Source organism: Alternaria viburni (assembly GCF_023758015.1).
Source record: "Alternaria viburni strain BMP 2772 chromosome Unknown scaffold_10, whole genome shotgun sequence".
In the NCBI taxonomy this organism is placed as follows: domain Eukaryota; kingdom Fungi; phylum Ascomycota; class Dothideomycetes; order Pleosporales; family Pleosporaceae; genus Alternaria; species Alternaria viburni.
Window position 1 is genome coordinate 997,652 of NW_026055779.1, and position 15,835 is coordinate 1,013,486.

A 15,835-nucleotide genomic window follows, 5' to 3' on the forward strand; every position below is an offset into this window, starting at 1 on the left:
GAGGCCCGCGTTTCTACAACAAAAGCTCAAGCTCCAAATCCATGTGTTCGACCAGCGCACTTTGACAGGTACTACAAAGCTCAGTATCAGCACCAAAACAAACACATCATAAAATAACATAACCAATGCATTAAACTCATTTTCCACACTCAAAAACCTATTATACACATGATCGAAGTGAAGACGCTTTTCCTCCCCAGTCTAATCAATACCCCAACATGCATGCTCCATTCGCGAAAAGTCGATTCAGTTATAACCCAAACTTCAATACGCCATGAGCTTTGGGTTGATAATCCCAGTCAACTGTTCATGCTCGAGCAGATCACGCAAGTTTCCTGATCGGAGTTTTCGTATATATCGGTCCTACCGAGTAGTAACCATGACGTTGCGGTAGTAGCTCGTGCTGAGGTCGATCGAGTGCTTGAGCCATAGGTCCTCGGTGAGAGGAAGCTTTAGGATAGCGTTGCGGTTGGATTGCTGTATGATTGTTAGTTCAGACGCCCCATGAAAACGAAGGAGTTGACATACCTGAGTCTTTGAAATGAGGTTGGCAACGGTACCAGCAATCTCCATGAGAGCGACACGCTCCTCCAGACCGCATGTACCCAGCCTGTCGCGTCCGGCAATTTCCAGAGCGCGTTGTAGCTTGGTAAGCAGCTCTTTGACACGGTTGTCTAGCTCCTCGTCGACGCGGTAGTTTGAGCGTTGGCCGGTCAGGTCGATCAGCTCAATGTAGTCGAAGTAGATCTGACCACCTTGGGCCCAGCCTTGTAGGGCTTCCTTAGGGCGATCAGGTGGCGACGTGGACACAAAGCCGCCCATGAGCTCACGAAGGGCATCGTAGTCGCGAGAGACGATAGCTTCAGGACCGACCTTTCGACAGAGCACTTCATGTGCCTCTTCAAGCTCGTCGGCCTTGATGAGATGGGTCGCCTCGCGTAAGGCATCGCCGCCTGACTTCGCCTGTAGTGCTGCGGCAGCGTGAAGCCATGTTGCAGATACCTGGAGATCGATTGTGAGGTATTTATAAGTGGCATCGCCTTCCTCCAAGGTATAGGAGCTTGAGAACTGGTTGACGAGCGAGCGGATGTAGTGCTCCCGCGTCGCTGGAGAAGACAGATGTGTGTATACCCAGATCGCAGTGGTCCAGTGCTCTGGTGTATGTAGCGAAGCCGCGTATGTGAGAGTGATCTTATCACCCAACTCGACAAGTGGATTCGCTGCCTGCACATCTTCTGCAGCGCCAGGTGCGGACCATGACTGCAGTGACCGGCGGAAATCGTCATCTTCTTCGTCTTGACCGCGAGCGGTAGGCATAGCGACCTTGCGCTCATCAGCCTCAGCATCATCCTCTTGCCTAGACTTGAAGAGCTGGAAGAGCTGGAACGAAAGACGGGCGTTGAAGGGGTTGCCGGACACGTTTTCGGGAGCGAGAACGTCCTCGACATTTGCAGAAAGACTCATCTTCTCTGCCGCATAGAGCTTGAGGATGCCCCAGAGCAGATCCTCTCGGTGCTCAGCATCCGGATCTTTCCAGCCCATGTCGGCATTGTCTTGAATGAACCAGGGAACTGGTTTGACGTCTTCGTTACCGTCTCTAACGGCGTCCGCAAACTGCGCGACAGCCATCTCGATAGGTTCGTCAATCATCGTACCGTACCACAGACGAAGACCAAAGGCCCGTCGCCAGTCAAGGGCAAACCGGCTCGAGACGTTAAAGGTAGAAGCACGGTTTTCTTTGCCTGATCCCGCTTTGCCCTCGGACTTGCTGCAGTTGCCGGCTAGGAGTTCGTAGAGGGCACGGTGGGCGTCCTCCATCTCGGAAAGCATATCCAGACGCCGCCACTCTTCGATCTGAGCTACCATGCTCTGGCGCATCGTTTCATCACCACCAATCTGCGCGACCATCGTGGCTAACCGGAGGTCGAGCCCGTCCAGCAATGTATGGCAAGCTTCGGCAACGTTGTTGCAACTGAGGTGGGCGATCGCGCGCTCTTCAGGCGAGGCAGCTTGCTGGGCATGCTTCTGCGCATCTTCCCAGACGAGGAGCTTCCAGAAATCAGACAACTTCTCCTTCCGGTAGGTGTTGACGTTCTCCTCTGGCACATCGGCTGGAATCGTGTCGGCATCGTCGAACAGAAGCGAGAGTAGCTGCCAAGCCTGTTGTTCATGAACACCAGCTGGCGTGTCGAGCGCGACGGCCTTTGCCATGCTGGAGAACTCGACTGGGGCGGGATCAGTCACGAGTCTTGCTGAAGGTACGCCTTGGGTTCTGGAGATCTTCGTGTACTGTTTCTGAAGCGACAGAGTTTCCGATGCACACTACAATGATCAGTAACAACATCATAGCCATAGTCATAGACCAAAACTTACATCAGTGAAGGTAGGCATCTTGACGAAGCGCATATCCTTTGTAGCATCGACGAGTGGGTCTTGAGCGGTTGCGAAGACACCACCTTCGAGGTGCGAGGGACCCTTGTTGCCGTAGATCAGGACGTTGGTTTCGCTGAAGTGGGGTTTGCTGCAACCGTGGAACTCTTTGTCGGCATCGGCAAGTTCGTCGAGATCGGAGGCGGTTTTGGGTCGCTTGGAATAGGGTAACTAGAGACAAGAGTTTCAGCAATCTTGCCCCATATCAATTTGTGACTACATACACGGGCGGACGTAAGGTCCTAGCGTCAATCTATGAAGGAGAACCACGTAGGAAACCCGCCACAGATTACGCCCCATGAATACAAACGCCAATAGGAAGGGGAGTGCAAACCTCAATACCATGTCCACCACGCTTGGGAAGCTGTTGCTTCTCGGTCTCACCGAAGAGAGAATCCATTAAATCCATGGCAGTAGTCATCTGTCGCGCACCAAAAGACTGCGATAGTTTCGTAGGCTGCGCTTCGTGTTCTCGTAGTACGTTGCCCTGGCTTTCGCGGAGAGCAAATCGATCCTGCTTCTTTGGGCTGATGGTGCGCTGGAGTTGGTTTGCCCAATCGTCATCGAATACCGGTTGCGCCTTTGTAGGTGTGCCTGCTCCGGGCTTCATGAGCTGGCTGGGCTTCAAGATCGACTTTGGCTTCAAAGTGCTCTTGAATGGGTCTTCCTTAGCGGTGTCTTGCTCCGTGGTTCGAACTGGTCCTGACACAGAGTCCGCCATGCTCTGGTCGCGTGCCAATTCCAATTCGCTCTCTTCAGAGTAGTCAGCATCGTGCTGCCCATCAAGCGAACCCACGGAGCGCTGCCCTAAAAAAGACTCGCCATGGGTGTCCTCCATATCTTCGTCATCCACATACGCCGTCTCATCGCCGAAGCCACCAGGCACGCTAGTACGGCTACTGCGCATTCCCTTCTTGAAGTCAAAGGTGTCATCAGGGCTAGACTGCGACTGTGGGCTCATGAAGGAGTCGTCTTGGGGCGTGCTGGTCATCTGGCTCGAGCGGTGCTGCTGCTCAGCGGGGGTATCAGGAACGTCGCTGAGGTCGCTTGACGCATCTTCGTCTTCGCCTTCGTCTTCGCTGTAGTCGTCGTAGTCCAGACCGTAAGACGAGAAGTGAGGAACAGAGAAGGTCCATTCACCAGTGGACTGGTTGTACTTGATGAAAGTAGTGCCAGCCACTCGCTTGAGACGCTCAAGATGCTTGACATCCTTCTTGCCAGCCCTGTTACGAGGCCAGGAGTTACCAAGAACAATCTCGGAAGGCTGGTTCAGGGCGCTGCCTAGCGGTGGCTTTGGCAGGCATGTACAGCTCTCTCCGTACACGGTAGCGTTGCGAGCATTGAGCTGTACAATGTCACCGAACAGTCTGTCAAGATCGACTTCGGACAGATCGACAGGCTTGCCGTGGTTGAACTTGATTTGACCAATGTTGTGACGACCGACAATGAAGTCGGGTACGCTCTTGAGGTCCTGCTTGCTCATCCTCCTCAGCTGATCCAGCGAGGGGCTTGACCAGTACTCGCCTGGCTTGGGGTCCTGGCCCGGTTGAACGTTGATGGATGCAGAGGACTTGGGGGTAAGTACGTGCTCCTCTGAAACGCGGGCGAGTTCCGTTCCATTGACTTGCTGCATTGCTGGGCGAGTCGGTTCGCCGTTGGTGTCCTTGTTGGACCGGGGAGAAGCATCTTCTTCATCTTGCCTGACGACCAACGCAGTCTCTCCGTTAGCACCACCGTTCGGGCTCTCCCCACCAGCAAAGCTGACGCGCTTCTGTGAAGGCTCGTCAAACAGCGGAGCCCGGTTGGCAATTGAACGGTTGATGTTGAGTCGCTTGAGACTGCCGTTACCGAAGTTGCGTCCCGTGTTGGAGAAGGCACCTGGTGCCAGTATGCTGTTCGTCTCGGGTGTGAAGCTGTTCCGGAGGTTGCTCGTGGAAAGGCTCTTACCCAGGGATCGAGACAAACTGCCGCTCGCAAACAGGCTGCCTCCAAGTTGGCCGCCGTTCTGACTCGCACCACCAACTGGAGTGCCGTACGTGGAGTATGAGAATCCATAACCGCCCCTCTTGTTTTGCGGTGTAAGGAGACGTGTCGAAGCAGCCGGGTTGAGCTTGTGCTGAGGGAGTATGGCGTTCTTCTTGTTCTTCTGACTGCTCGACAAGGGCGTGGCGATTGGGCCAGGGCTCTGTGTTGGGGTAGCAAGGCCAGCAAAGAGGGCGTCGTTGCCGTAAGGGTTGGTGTTCATCGACGTGTTCAAAAGAGAGCTCCCCGAAGCCCCGAACAAGCTGTTGCTGAGGCTCGGCTGCTCCTGTTGCTGATTCTGGTTCGAGAAGAGTGAGCCACCAAGACCCTGTTGTTGGTTGTTCTGCTGTCCCATTCCGCCGCCAAAGAGACCGCCTCCAGTGTTCTGGTTCGATGTAGAGCCGCCAAATAAGCCGCCAGGCTTTTGTTGATTGTTGTTCTGACCACCACCAAAGAGACCACCTCCTGTGTTCTGCTGAGTGTTGTTATTATTCCCAAGACCGCCGAACAAGCCTCCACCAGATGATCCAGTGTTAGCATTGTTGCCGCCGAATAGAGAACTGCCGCCAGTAGCAGGCTTCTGCCCGAACAAACCACCTCCAGTGTTGTTGGTGTTGTTGTTAGCAGCAGCACCGCCGAACAGGCCGCCAGAAGCTGGCTGACTCTGGTTGGCTTGACCAAAGAGGCCGCCGCCGCCCGTGTTACCAGTGCTTGCACCGCCGAAGAGGCCACCGGGCTTTTGCTGATTGTTGTTGTTTTGACCGAAGCCACCACCGCCACCGCCGAAGAGACCTCCAGAGGTGTTGTTCTGAGCAGGAGCCTGGTTGTTCTGTCCAAAGCCTCCACCCGTGCTGTTGCCGAAGAGCCCTCCGCCGGTGTTTGTGGCGGTGTTGTTGGCTCCGAACGCGGGGGTAGACGAAGCCTGGTTGTTGGATTGGCCAAAGAGACCACCGCCGGTGGTGTTCGATTGACCAAACGCGCCACCAGTGTTCGTGGCACCACCTCCGAAAGGTGTTGAGGTGGTGTTGGTCGCGGCACCGCCTCCGAAGAGACCGCCGCCAGTCGCAGGCTTGTTCTGACCAAACAGACCACCACCAGTGTTTGTGGATGCACCGAAACCGCCGCCTCCAGAACCAAACCCACCTGTAGTGTTGTTTGTCGCAGGAGCGCCACCTCCGAAGAGGCCACCAGTGGTTCCAGTTGTGGTGTTGTTGTTTGAGCCGAATAGTCCACCAGTGGCAGGCTTGTTCTGACCGAAAAGACCACCGCTTGAAGTGTTGTTGTTTGCTCCGAACGCAGAACCGGTGCTCTGACCGAATGCTGATGTGGTACCGGTGTTGGTGTTGCCGCCGCCGAACAAGCTGCCGCCAGTGTTGGCCGCTGCACCGAAACCGCCGGTAGAAGCGGTGGTGTTGTTGTTGCTACCAAATCCGCCGAAACCAGTGCTCTGTCCGAACGCTCCGGCTTGGCCATTTTGGTTGCCATAGCGCCTGCCCTGGTTGTAGTCGGCTACTCGCAGCTCCTCGAGGGAGTAGTTCGTGTACGGTTGCTGGAAGGTGATGGTCTGGTACTGCGACTGCGCGTTGCCTGTGCCATCCTTCTCCTGGAATGCCTGGAACGGAGTACTGGCGGTACCGTTGTTTGGAGGTGGGGCATTGCCTGCTCCAAAACCGCCAGTAGTGCTGGAACCAAAACCGCCCGTTGTGGTGTTTGCGTTGGTAGATCCGAAGCCGCTGCTGGTGTTGCCGCCTCCGAACAGACCTCCACCAGTTGTTGTTGAAGCGCCGAAGCCCGTCGCCGGCTTGGCCTGGCCAAAAAGACCACCTCCAGTGTTTGTGTTGCTGGCGCCGAAAGCTGAGGTGGTGTTGTTCGACGCTCCGAAGCCGCCGCCGAACGCGCTGCCACCTGAAGCACCTCCACCGCCAAAGAGACCGCCACCTGTTGTCGAACTGCCGAAGGGTTGCGAACCGAAAGTGGTTTTGGGTGCCGTGTTAGCGCCGAAGCCTCCTGTAGGGAAAGTTAGTCTTTGGTCCGGGTAGTGAAAAATGGATCCGCGTGAAGGTCGAGGCTATCGCGATGGAGCACCGGAACACGTAGCGTTGTTGGCGACCCTGTAGCACTTCAAATAGCGACCTCGCAAAACGCGGAGTGATCCAAATAGCGACGCGATAGTGAAGCGCAACCGGTCCACGTACCTGAGCCGCCGAAAGGCGAGCTCGAGCTGGCGTTGTTGCCGCCACCGAACATTGAACTGCCCGTGTTGTTTGCGCCGCCGCCGAATATGCTCGTCCCGGTGTTCGCGTTTGAGCCGAAGCCTGAGGCGGAGGGCAAGTTAGACACGGTTCGTCGAGGAGGCCGTGGCGATGTCGCAAGGCGCATCGAAGCGGTCGCGCGTAAAGGGATCCAAGAATTCAAGCAAGAGTTTGTACATACCGGTCGATGTGTTGTTGTTGGCTGAGCCAAATCCACCGAAGCCAGTGGACTGGTTGTTGTTGTTGGAGCCAAAGCCCCCGAAACCACCGCCGAAGGACATTTTGAGCGTGTCCGACGGGTTGCGCGTGTGCTGGTGGCTAGTTGGCTAGCAATGCGCTGTAGCGTCGTGAGGTTGTTGGGCGGTTGATAGATTCGAGGCGCTGCAGCTCTTAGAGAGGCAGGTGTTGATGAGAGCTTCGCGGAAAACGCGCCAAGGAATGGGCGGACGAGAACAAGGCGCGGTGGGGGTTTGCTGCGAGGAGCAAAAGAGTAAAGAGTGGAATTAGTAAGAAGATCAGGCGCGGCACTGATTAAGTAGTGAAATGGCCGTCATGGAAGGGAAAGAGCGACGGGCGCGAGAGTTTGGAGGGACAAGCAAAGGTGAGGTTGCACTTAGGAGGAAGGCACGTCAAAATTGCGCTAACCCGTCACCGGGCGTCACGTGTGCCTCTCCTAAACATGATTGCCAGCAAAAGACTCTTCGATACGGTTGCAGCCGCTGCACGCATGACAAAGCGAGACGGCGATTGGCGAATAATACGACACGCTTTCTGGGCGCGACTTGTGCGAAAAGATGCCTGATGGATACCTGTCGCTACCTACGGCTGCCTGGTGACTGAAGACAGCCTTGGCAACAAATCCTCGCGCAACCGGACTCACATTGCAGGGAAGAGACCGGTCTAGCCAGAGATGGATGACTGTGATTCTGGCTAGGACGAAGATGTGCCAGACAAAGGACTTGTTTTTGCGCCTGGTGAGACGTTACGCTCCCTTACTTCACGCCCTCCTCTCAGCCGCTTTACTGCGTCATTCCAAGTGCAGGGTTGGTCGATAAGGCAGGCGTCTTTCAGATCATGTGAAGATTGAAGGTCCGATAGGCAGTCGAATGTGGGTAGCTTACATGCAATGCATATTGCTTGCGCTCTAACTGCCTCGGTGGTTCGATCAGCTGCATGGAGATTCGTGGCAGTAATCGGGGGGTCCTCCGTGATGGGAACAGATCAAACGGAGGAAGACACTCGGATTGCTTTAGGGACGGAGAATGAATGAACAGGCACTAAATCTAATGTTGTACCAGAATATACATCGTGATAGTATGCTGGGGCCTCTGTCAGCCCTACACAACTCAATTCCCCACTGCAGGCCAAATCGCGCTAGAGCTGCAGCTAGGCCCTCACGCCCGACGCGCCTCGCGTCCCAAACAACTGCGCATCTTCGTCCGCATCGAGAATCTCCAAATAGCGAGAAGAATTGTCGCAGCTCAACGGGATACATTCGCAGCCTTCGTGAACCCTCGCAATTTTCCTTAGGCCTATATCTCGCCTACCAGACCGCGCGCGCAAGTCTACCACCACCTCGCGCACCCCACCAATCCCACAACATCCATCCTCAACCACAACCACCACAAACCTCCCCATGGCGACATCCTCCAACCCCCTCGGCCCCGGCCCACGCTACGGTCTAAACCGCACCGCACCACCCCAACAACCCACCCAACCGCAACCCACCTTCAGCAGCACACCGGCCTTCCCACCCAACCCCAAAAACGCCCAACGCCTCGAATCCGAGCGCCTAGAACGCGAGCGCGCCGCGCGCGAAACCGCCCAACGCATGGAAGCCTCTGGCGCAGCCTCCCTCGCCGAGCTCACAGAAGAACAACGAGAAGAAATCGGCGAAGCCTTCAACCTCTTCGACCTCGACAAGGACGGCTACATCGACTACCACGAGCTCAAAGTGGCGATGAAAGCACTCGGGTTTGATTTGCCCAAGCAGGAGATTCTGGGCATTTTGCAACAGTATGGGACGCAGGGGGGTCAGCAGGGTGGGAAGCAGAGTTCGAGACAACAACAGCAGCAGCAGTATGCGGCGCCTGGACGACAGTTGCTGAGCTTTCAGGCGTTCCAGACGCTCATGGCGCAGAGGATTTTGAGTCGTGATCCGAGAGACGAGATTCTTAGGGCTTTTGAGCTATTTGACGAGGGCGGGAAGGGGACGATTACCCTGCAAGATCTTACGCGTGTTGCGAGGGAGTTGGGTGAGGCGCTATCGCATGATGAGTTGGTGGCTATGATCGAGGAGTTTGACATGGACAACGATAACGCAATTTCGAGGGAGGAATTTATCCAGATTTGCATGGGGACATGAGAGCGAGGGCGAGGGAAATACTGTTACTTTAGTTTGCAAGGCGTTTCCGGCGTTGCTGTCATGGCTGCGAGAAAGGATGTCATGCGAGTCAATTTCAATCTTGCTTTATTTGCGCCGAGAAACTATTTACAGCTCAGCTCTTCAAAGTAATTGCACGCCGAAATCAAAATTCAAACACACGGAAAATGCATAGTACAAATCTCCCGGCTCTGCCTCTACTGGCCGGGCGAAACAAGAAGACCCTTCTTGGCGGAATCGTGTGCCCATCCACCTGCCAGCGCCTGACCACCGTTCTTCAATCCGTAGTCCTGCATCCTGGCCTCAAGCTCTGGCCTGAAATGCCTGATGAGACCCTGCAGCGGCCATGCGAACGCCTCGCCCAACGCGCAGATGGTGTGACCCTCGACCTGCTTGGTCAACTCCTGGAGCATGTCGATCTCACGCTCACGGCCCTGGCCCTTGGAGAAGCGGTCCATGATCTGATGAGTCCACTTTGATCCCTCACGGCATGGTGTGCACTGACCGCAGGACTCGTGGTGGTAGAACTTGGCAAGACGGGTGATGGCGCGGACGATATCTGTGGACTGGTCCATGACGATGACAGCGGCGGTACCGAAACCAGACTGCGAGTCCTTGAGTGCGTCAAAGTCCATCAGTTGGTCGTCGCAGATGTGCTTGGGTAGGACGGGGGTCGAGGAACCACCAGGAATGATAGCCTTCAGGTTGTCCCAACCGCCACGGACACCACCGCAGTGCTTGTCGATGAGCTCGCGGAGAGGGATGGACATCTCCTCCTCTACTGTGCAAGGGTGGTTGACGTGACCGGAGATGGCGAACAGCTTGGTACCCTGGTTGCGCTCACGACCGAAGCCGGCAAACCAGCTGCCTCCTCGTCGGCAGATTGTGGGTGCGACAGCGATTGTCTCGACGTTGGCGACAGTGGAAGGGCATCCGAAAAGACCGACAGCAGCGGGGAACGGAGGCTTCAAGCGAGGCTTTCCCGGCTTGCCCTCTAGCGACTCGATGAGGGAGGTCTCCTCACCACAGACGTAGGCGCCCATTCCTCGGTGGATGTAGACATCAAAATCGTATCCGGAACCGCAGGCGTTCTTGCCGATAAGACCGGCTTGGTATGCCTCCTGGATGGCGCGCTGGAGTACGGTGGCTTCGTGGTAGAATTCTCCTCGGATGTAGATGTAGGCGGCGGTAGCGTTCATGGCACGGCCAGCGACGAGGCAGCCCTCGATGAGCTTGTGGGGGTCCTTGCGCATGATCTCGCGGTCCTTGCAGGTTCCGGGCTCACCCTCATCGGCATTGACGACCAGGTAGCGGGGCTTGCTGTCCTTGTCCCAGTCCTTGAAGTTCATGAATGACTGCAACCATTAGCAGAGGTCGCGGTAACAGATCTTGACGTTGCCTACCCATTTTAGACCAGAGGGGAACCCAGCACCACCTCGGCCACGGAGACCAGAAGCCTTGATCTCAGAGATGATCTATACCCGTCAGCCTTGATTCGTTTGCCCTGTACATCTGCCTCTACACACCCATTCGTGACCCTTGAGCAGGATCTCCTTCGTCTTGTGCCAATCACCGTACTTCTGCGCGCTCTTCAGATCCGCGCCGTGGTGTCCGTACAAGTTCTGGAAGATCCTGTCCTGGTCCTTCAAGCCGCCATATGTCCTCTTTGGTGGCGCATCCTGGACCGTCGCGAGCGTCCTCTTCTGTGTGCGGTTCTGGGGGGCGGCCGAAAGGCGAGTAGCTGCCGAAGCCGCGGGCAGCGTTCGGTGGGCGGCCGCGCTGAGCGCCGATGAGGCAGGTGCGTGTCGTGCGAGCATCGTGACTGCTGTATGTGTGTTGTCTCGCGCAATTGATGCTCGGGGGTCCAGCGAGCGTTGGGTCTGGCGATGCGAGTGGTGGCGGTCGTGAAGTTCGATCTGGATGACCTACCGTTTTCTTGGCGTCTTTGATTGGCCCGAGCCAACATCGTTGACATCAATCCGCCAGGAAGGTCCGACTCGACGGCACCATCATCATCATCGTCACGGACCATCGACGAGATGCCGCAAGGATGCAATTACACTCCTTTCGTCCAGAATCACTCGCAACACGACTCTGAGCTCCTACAATCCATGGATTTCCGCGAATTTGAGCCATGTTGCTATAGATCAACGCTCTTCAAGTAAAGCTCTTGTCACTGTACAGTGTCGTCCTCTTATCCTATTCATGTCGAGCATTAATGGATTCGTATTCTCGCAATTTCGTCAAGTATTCGACATCAATTACAAGTACATATCTAAAACGTCGCGGGACATCTCCACGAAGGACGGCACACGCCTTTAGGACAAGCTAATGGTAGTCTCGTTGATCGCAGGTCATCGAACATTTAGTTTGTTGTGTGGAATGTCCGATAGCTACGAGCTGTCTTGCTGGAGACCCTGATTATATAGCGCGGCATCTTATCAACACACATCATTCCTCTTGTCTAAACCTCGTGGTAGTGGATCATGGTGGATTCCAAGGTACGTCTCACTTGCCACGTGGTTACTGGCTTCCGCCTTCGCTGGTAGCAGAGCTCTTGAAGTTCTATATAATACTCCTCTCTCATTGCACGACTCCTCTTCCCTCCCCCATATAGTTCTAACCGAGCTTCCCTTCATCATCATTCATTCATTTCAGTGGTAAGTTCCCCTTTCTTTTCCATTCATGATTCCAGGCATCAAATAAGCAGCCCTACAATCCCCAGCTCCCGCAAACCCCTGTATCCGCCTGCATACGTCAAATTTTCTGGAAGGTAAGGTAAAATACCACTCAGACGGATACATCATGGTCAAATCTGGATACATTGCAGCAGCAACCCCCGGTCGGGAGAATACAATGGTCTCCGACGGCAAACGAATGCGAATCCTTTGGCACCATGGCGATGGCAATGGCGACTCCAACAAGGCCTTCGTTATGCGGTCGAAGACTACAGTCCGCGGTCATCCAACCTGGAAGATGTACATGGGGAAGGTACCACGTCCCATTATCTATGGCAGAAGGGAGCCCCCAAGGTATGTATACCTCGACGACAAAGCCTGCTACGCAGTATACAACTCTCAAAAATACACCGCGAAGGAGCTCAGCACATTCTGGCCCTACGATTTTGACAATCTGGGCAACATCAAAGCCAGCAGGCCGAATCGTGGCCGGCCAGCATATCTCGAAAACTCTACCACGGTATTCGCCAGGGGTCCACTTCTTCGCAACAAGACAGCCGAATATGAGTTCTGTGGTCGCCCCGCCTCGCCAGAATATACCCCTAACTCGCGCGTGAAGAGAGCAGCAGAGGATGCGCAAGCAAAGAGAATCGAGGCTAGCACAAATTTCGCTCAGCGGTACCATGCCGGCTATGCTCAAGCCTAGTCCCTACGTCCTTGGTCCTATAGACGGTAACATCAAGCCACTGAGCATCACCGACAGGGCTGTCCAGGGCTCACCGTACTTCGACATCCCAGCAGCAGCCATGCGGAAGCGACCTAGACCTATTCCCGGTGACATGGCTGCAGTATATGCAGGTTTCACTACTAATCGGAACGCTGAGGCCGCTGGGATTAGCGCTGGACCAGAGGCGAAGAAGGTCAAAGTCAAGCAAGGGGCGGACATTCAGAATGAGCTGCTGGCGATCACAGACAAGCTAGACAGCTCTGAATAAGGTGGGTGGCGCAAAAGCGGTCCTAAAAGGTTTTGTTTGTTTGCTGTTCTGGGCGTTGACAAGATGGGCGGACGTTCATTGATGTCTTGGAGGACGACTGGGCACTTTTGGCTGAAAGTTAGCAGGGAGGAGGTAGTTGATTAACGGCAATCCAATTATAGTCAACTTCACAACACCATTGTTTGCAACTTCGATAACGTCACGCGTTCGCGCTAAGTATTGCTGCAGGCTGGTGCCGTCTTCGCGGCTTCCACTCCACCCGACTTGCACCAAACAGCACAACACGAAACCGGACTGCATGCAGGGCCTCGCGAAGAAGATATCCCGGAATCCCGGCCGATGTGTCATTAATGATGTCGGCGAATGAGACCCACTGATTCGGCTGAGACCTTTTGGCGCCAACGAGAACTCATCTGCCCACCTGGCATGTCTGACTCACAATGCGTGGCCACAAGCTTTGTGGAAAGCCAGAACATTCCAGTGGCAGCGAGCCGGGTCTCGCTCGAACAACAATGGTCACTGAGACAAGCCCGGGACGGCATATGTCTCTGAGCCACGCTGTTCGTGCTGAGAGTTGCTGTGGAGGACAGTGAAGGCTCAAGGTTCGTCTGCATACTTAAATCATCTACTCTCTCAAAGCTGAGTTCTTGTTGCATAATCCAGCTTGTACCTAAAATCTCCGACCCAGCACCTCTCTGTTTGTGCAGACTCGCAAAACTCCGACAGGTAAGCGATCTTTACGAATTCGTGGGTGCTTTATTGGGAGATGTGACGCTTTCGTGCGCTAAAAGCAACGCGTCCACTGTCTGATATCCTGACTGACAATCTTCCAGTTTCATCATTCGCCACCTGTTTTGGCTCCAAATGCCGACTCTCAATGCGGGTTCTCACATGGCGACCCTCAAAGCACCCGAAACATTGGGAAGACTACTCGAAGCTACCTTCAAAACAGCCCGAGTTCATCATTACACCGAGCCTTTGGGTCTCCGACAACCCTCCGTAGGTAACAAAGGCGCAACCAAACGAGGACGCCCTACATACGAGGGCATAGCCAGCGACCTCAACAAAGCGACTAAAGAGATTGTGGATCAAATCGTCGACACGTATCTCTCCGTGGGAGATTTATGTGAGACGATATGTTCACAGCCTACCTTTCTCGATGCGAGCATAGAGCCGCTCCTGAAGGAGCATGGTCCCTGGTTATGGAACCACAATAGTTCCTTCAAGACATGCGCCAACGACATCGACAAACTGAACCAGGACTATGTTCGCCCCGATTACCTCTTGTACGAAGACGATCAAGATCGCGTCGAGTCAGTATTGTAACAATGGGTCTGAGAACTAGCTAACGTATTCCTCACAGCATCAAAACGCTCGTGTCTTGCTGGATCCTTCAGCGTGCATGCGTGAGAATACGGGATCGTCCTTACCAAGAAACCGAACTCTTCTATATGGCATGCGTTCTGCTGTTTATACAAAGAACGCATCGCGAGATCAGTCTCCGGGGACTGAATAGGTCAGCATGTTGACTTTTCTGGGTGTAGGGTTCAATTAGGGCTTTCGCGCATGTTCCATCTCTGTTATTGTAGGTTACACAAGGGTCAGGAGTTTGTTGATCTGTTTTTTTCGTTGGAAGGAAATCAGTACATGGCGTTATGGAAGTAATTGTACGTTTTTAACCTACTCTTTCTACTCGATCAAGTCAACGCTGCATTTTGACAGACGTCCGAAATGTCCTCCGGGCCGATCTTCACTAGGGATCGGAACATATGACCCCTGCCTCGGACCTACAATTGTCGGAACGTCGGCTAAGGCGACGCCATAGACTAGGGGGTCCGGCTCCTGGACTCCTTGTTTCTTCCCGGCCCCTGTGGTGTGCGCCTCCGACCCAGGAAATTGAATAGGAACGTGCGCGGTGCGTTCCGCCGCAAGAAAGGGGCGTAAGGGGTCGCTAGTTATTGCCAGGTCCTTCACCGGCAGGATAAAGATGCTGGCAGCAATGCGGCGCGGTTGCCTCTACAGCTGAATCGAGTTAGCGTCAGTGTTTGTGTATCAGCCACTAGACAATATGCAGTGCATGCACGCTCCCAGGTAGAAGCGACGCAAAATCCCCAAAGCTTCACCGATAACGGTACTCAGCACTTTCTCTTATTGCCAATCACTCGCTAACGTGTGCGATTCGGACTCACGTGCCATGCAGTCTCGGCTCGACAAGCCACAAACCATCAGTCTGCGCATGAGAACTATTGCAGCCACCCTTTGAATCACGGCGTCTATCTTCCTTTACTTTTCTATTCCCAGGGGTTTGGTCTTGTCAGCACCATTGCCTACGCTGCGGAGGGTCATCGGCAACGCCAGCCTAGGCAGTTCTTTATTCCCGAGACCAGACGGACTCATCGAGAGCGCCAGTTTCTTGCTGTGACACAATCTTTGAAACATTAGTGTGGCCAAGCTTTCATTCCTCGTATTTCCCACGAAAGATGTATGATTTCCTTCAAGGTATGGCTGGCTTACAGCCTATGAGATCCCGAACGCACGGCCTGCGGCAACGGTTTTGCTACACCCGTCTGATAAGGCACTGGGTGATCAGCAACGATTCGCTGGGGAACGAGCACCGCTCCTCCCGTTGAAGAACAGCAGGGAATCTGGAGTGGGTAGGACGTAATCTCCGCTCCGCTCGAAATCCGCAAGGGACGCTCTCAGACCAGATCTTGGCCTGTTGCCTAACGTACTTGGACGTCTTGCAGCTCAACATCATCTCAACATCATTTCAGCCAATGGGCTGACTTTGTGTAGAGCTATGAAGGTCCTTCGTCGCCGATCATGGAAGCAATCTGGCACGAGGCGACGTTCCCCGAAATTGCATCCTCAGAATAGGAGCTGCGAGTGTCGTCCAAGCTTCTCTACTGGTAGAACCACAGTAGCTGTTCTGGCATAGCGTACCCGATTCCGGGAAACCACCAGGTAAATGAGTCATAGTATGCGAGGAGTAGATTCTTCTCCAGGTATGAATCCTTCCGGCGATTCGGCGAAATAGTCCTGCGCTTGGCTGCCGAAATCATCATCTTTCTGGGC

At 54.5% G+C, this 15,835-nt stretch overlaps 4 protein-coding genes across 4 annotated transcripts; 2 read left to right on the plus strand and 2 right to left on the minus strand.

The window, feature by feature from the left end:
- Positions 1-363: 363 nt before the first annotated feature.
- J4E79_005608 (uncharacterized protein) lies at positions 364-6,985 on the minus strand (the record flags this gene model as incomplete). Its single annotated transcript, XM_049354486.1, has 6 exons — positions 364-477; positions 529-2,322; positions 2,374-2,601; positions 2,765-6,459; positions 6,648-6,767; positions 6,886-6,985. 6 exons carry the CDS (start codon positions 6,983-6,985, stop codon positions 364-366), a joined length of 6,051 nt encoding a protein of 2,016 aa, XP_049211351.1.
- Positions 6,986-8,340: 1,355 nt separating this feature from the next.
- J4E79_005609 (uncharacterized protein) lies at positions 8,341-9,069 on the plus strand (the record flags this gene model as incomplete). The annotated part of the gene is made up of 1 exon (XM_049354487.1): positions 8,341-9,069. The coding sequence occupies one exon, from the start codon at positions 8,341-8,343 to the stop codon at positions 9,067-9,069; it is 729 nt and encodes a 242-aa protein (XP_049211352.1).
- A 215-nt stretch (positions 9,070-9,284) lies between these two features.
- On the minus strand, positions 9,285-10,904 carry NUO51 (NADH-ubiquinone oxidoreductase 51 kDa subunit, mitochondrial precursor; the record flags this gene model as incomplete). Its single annotated transcript, XM_049354488.1, has 3 exons — positions 9,285-10,442; positions 10,491-10,562; positions 10,614-10,904. The coding sequence occupies 3 exons, from the start codon at positions 10,902-10,904 to the stop codon at positions 9,285-9,287; spliced, it is 1,521 nt and encodes a 506-aa protein (XP_049211353.1).
- A 988-nt stretch (positions 10,905-11,892) lies between these two features.
- Positions 11,893-12,760, plus strand: J4E79_005611 (uncharacterized protein; the record flags this gene model as incomplete). Its single annotated transcript, XM_049354489.1, has 2 exons — positions 11,893-12,443; positions 12,472-12,760. The coding sequence occupies 2 exons, from the start codon at positions 11,893-11,895 to the stop codon at positions 12,758-12,760; spliced, it is 840 nt and encodes a 279-aa protein (XP_049211354.1).
- Positions 12,761-15,835: the final 3,075 nt, after the last annotated feature.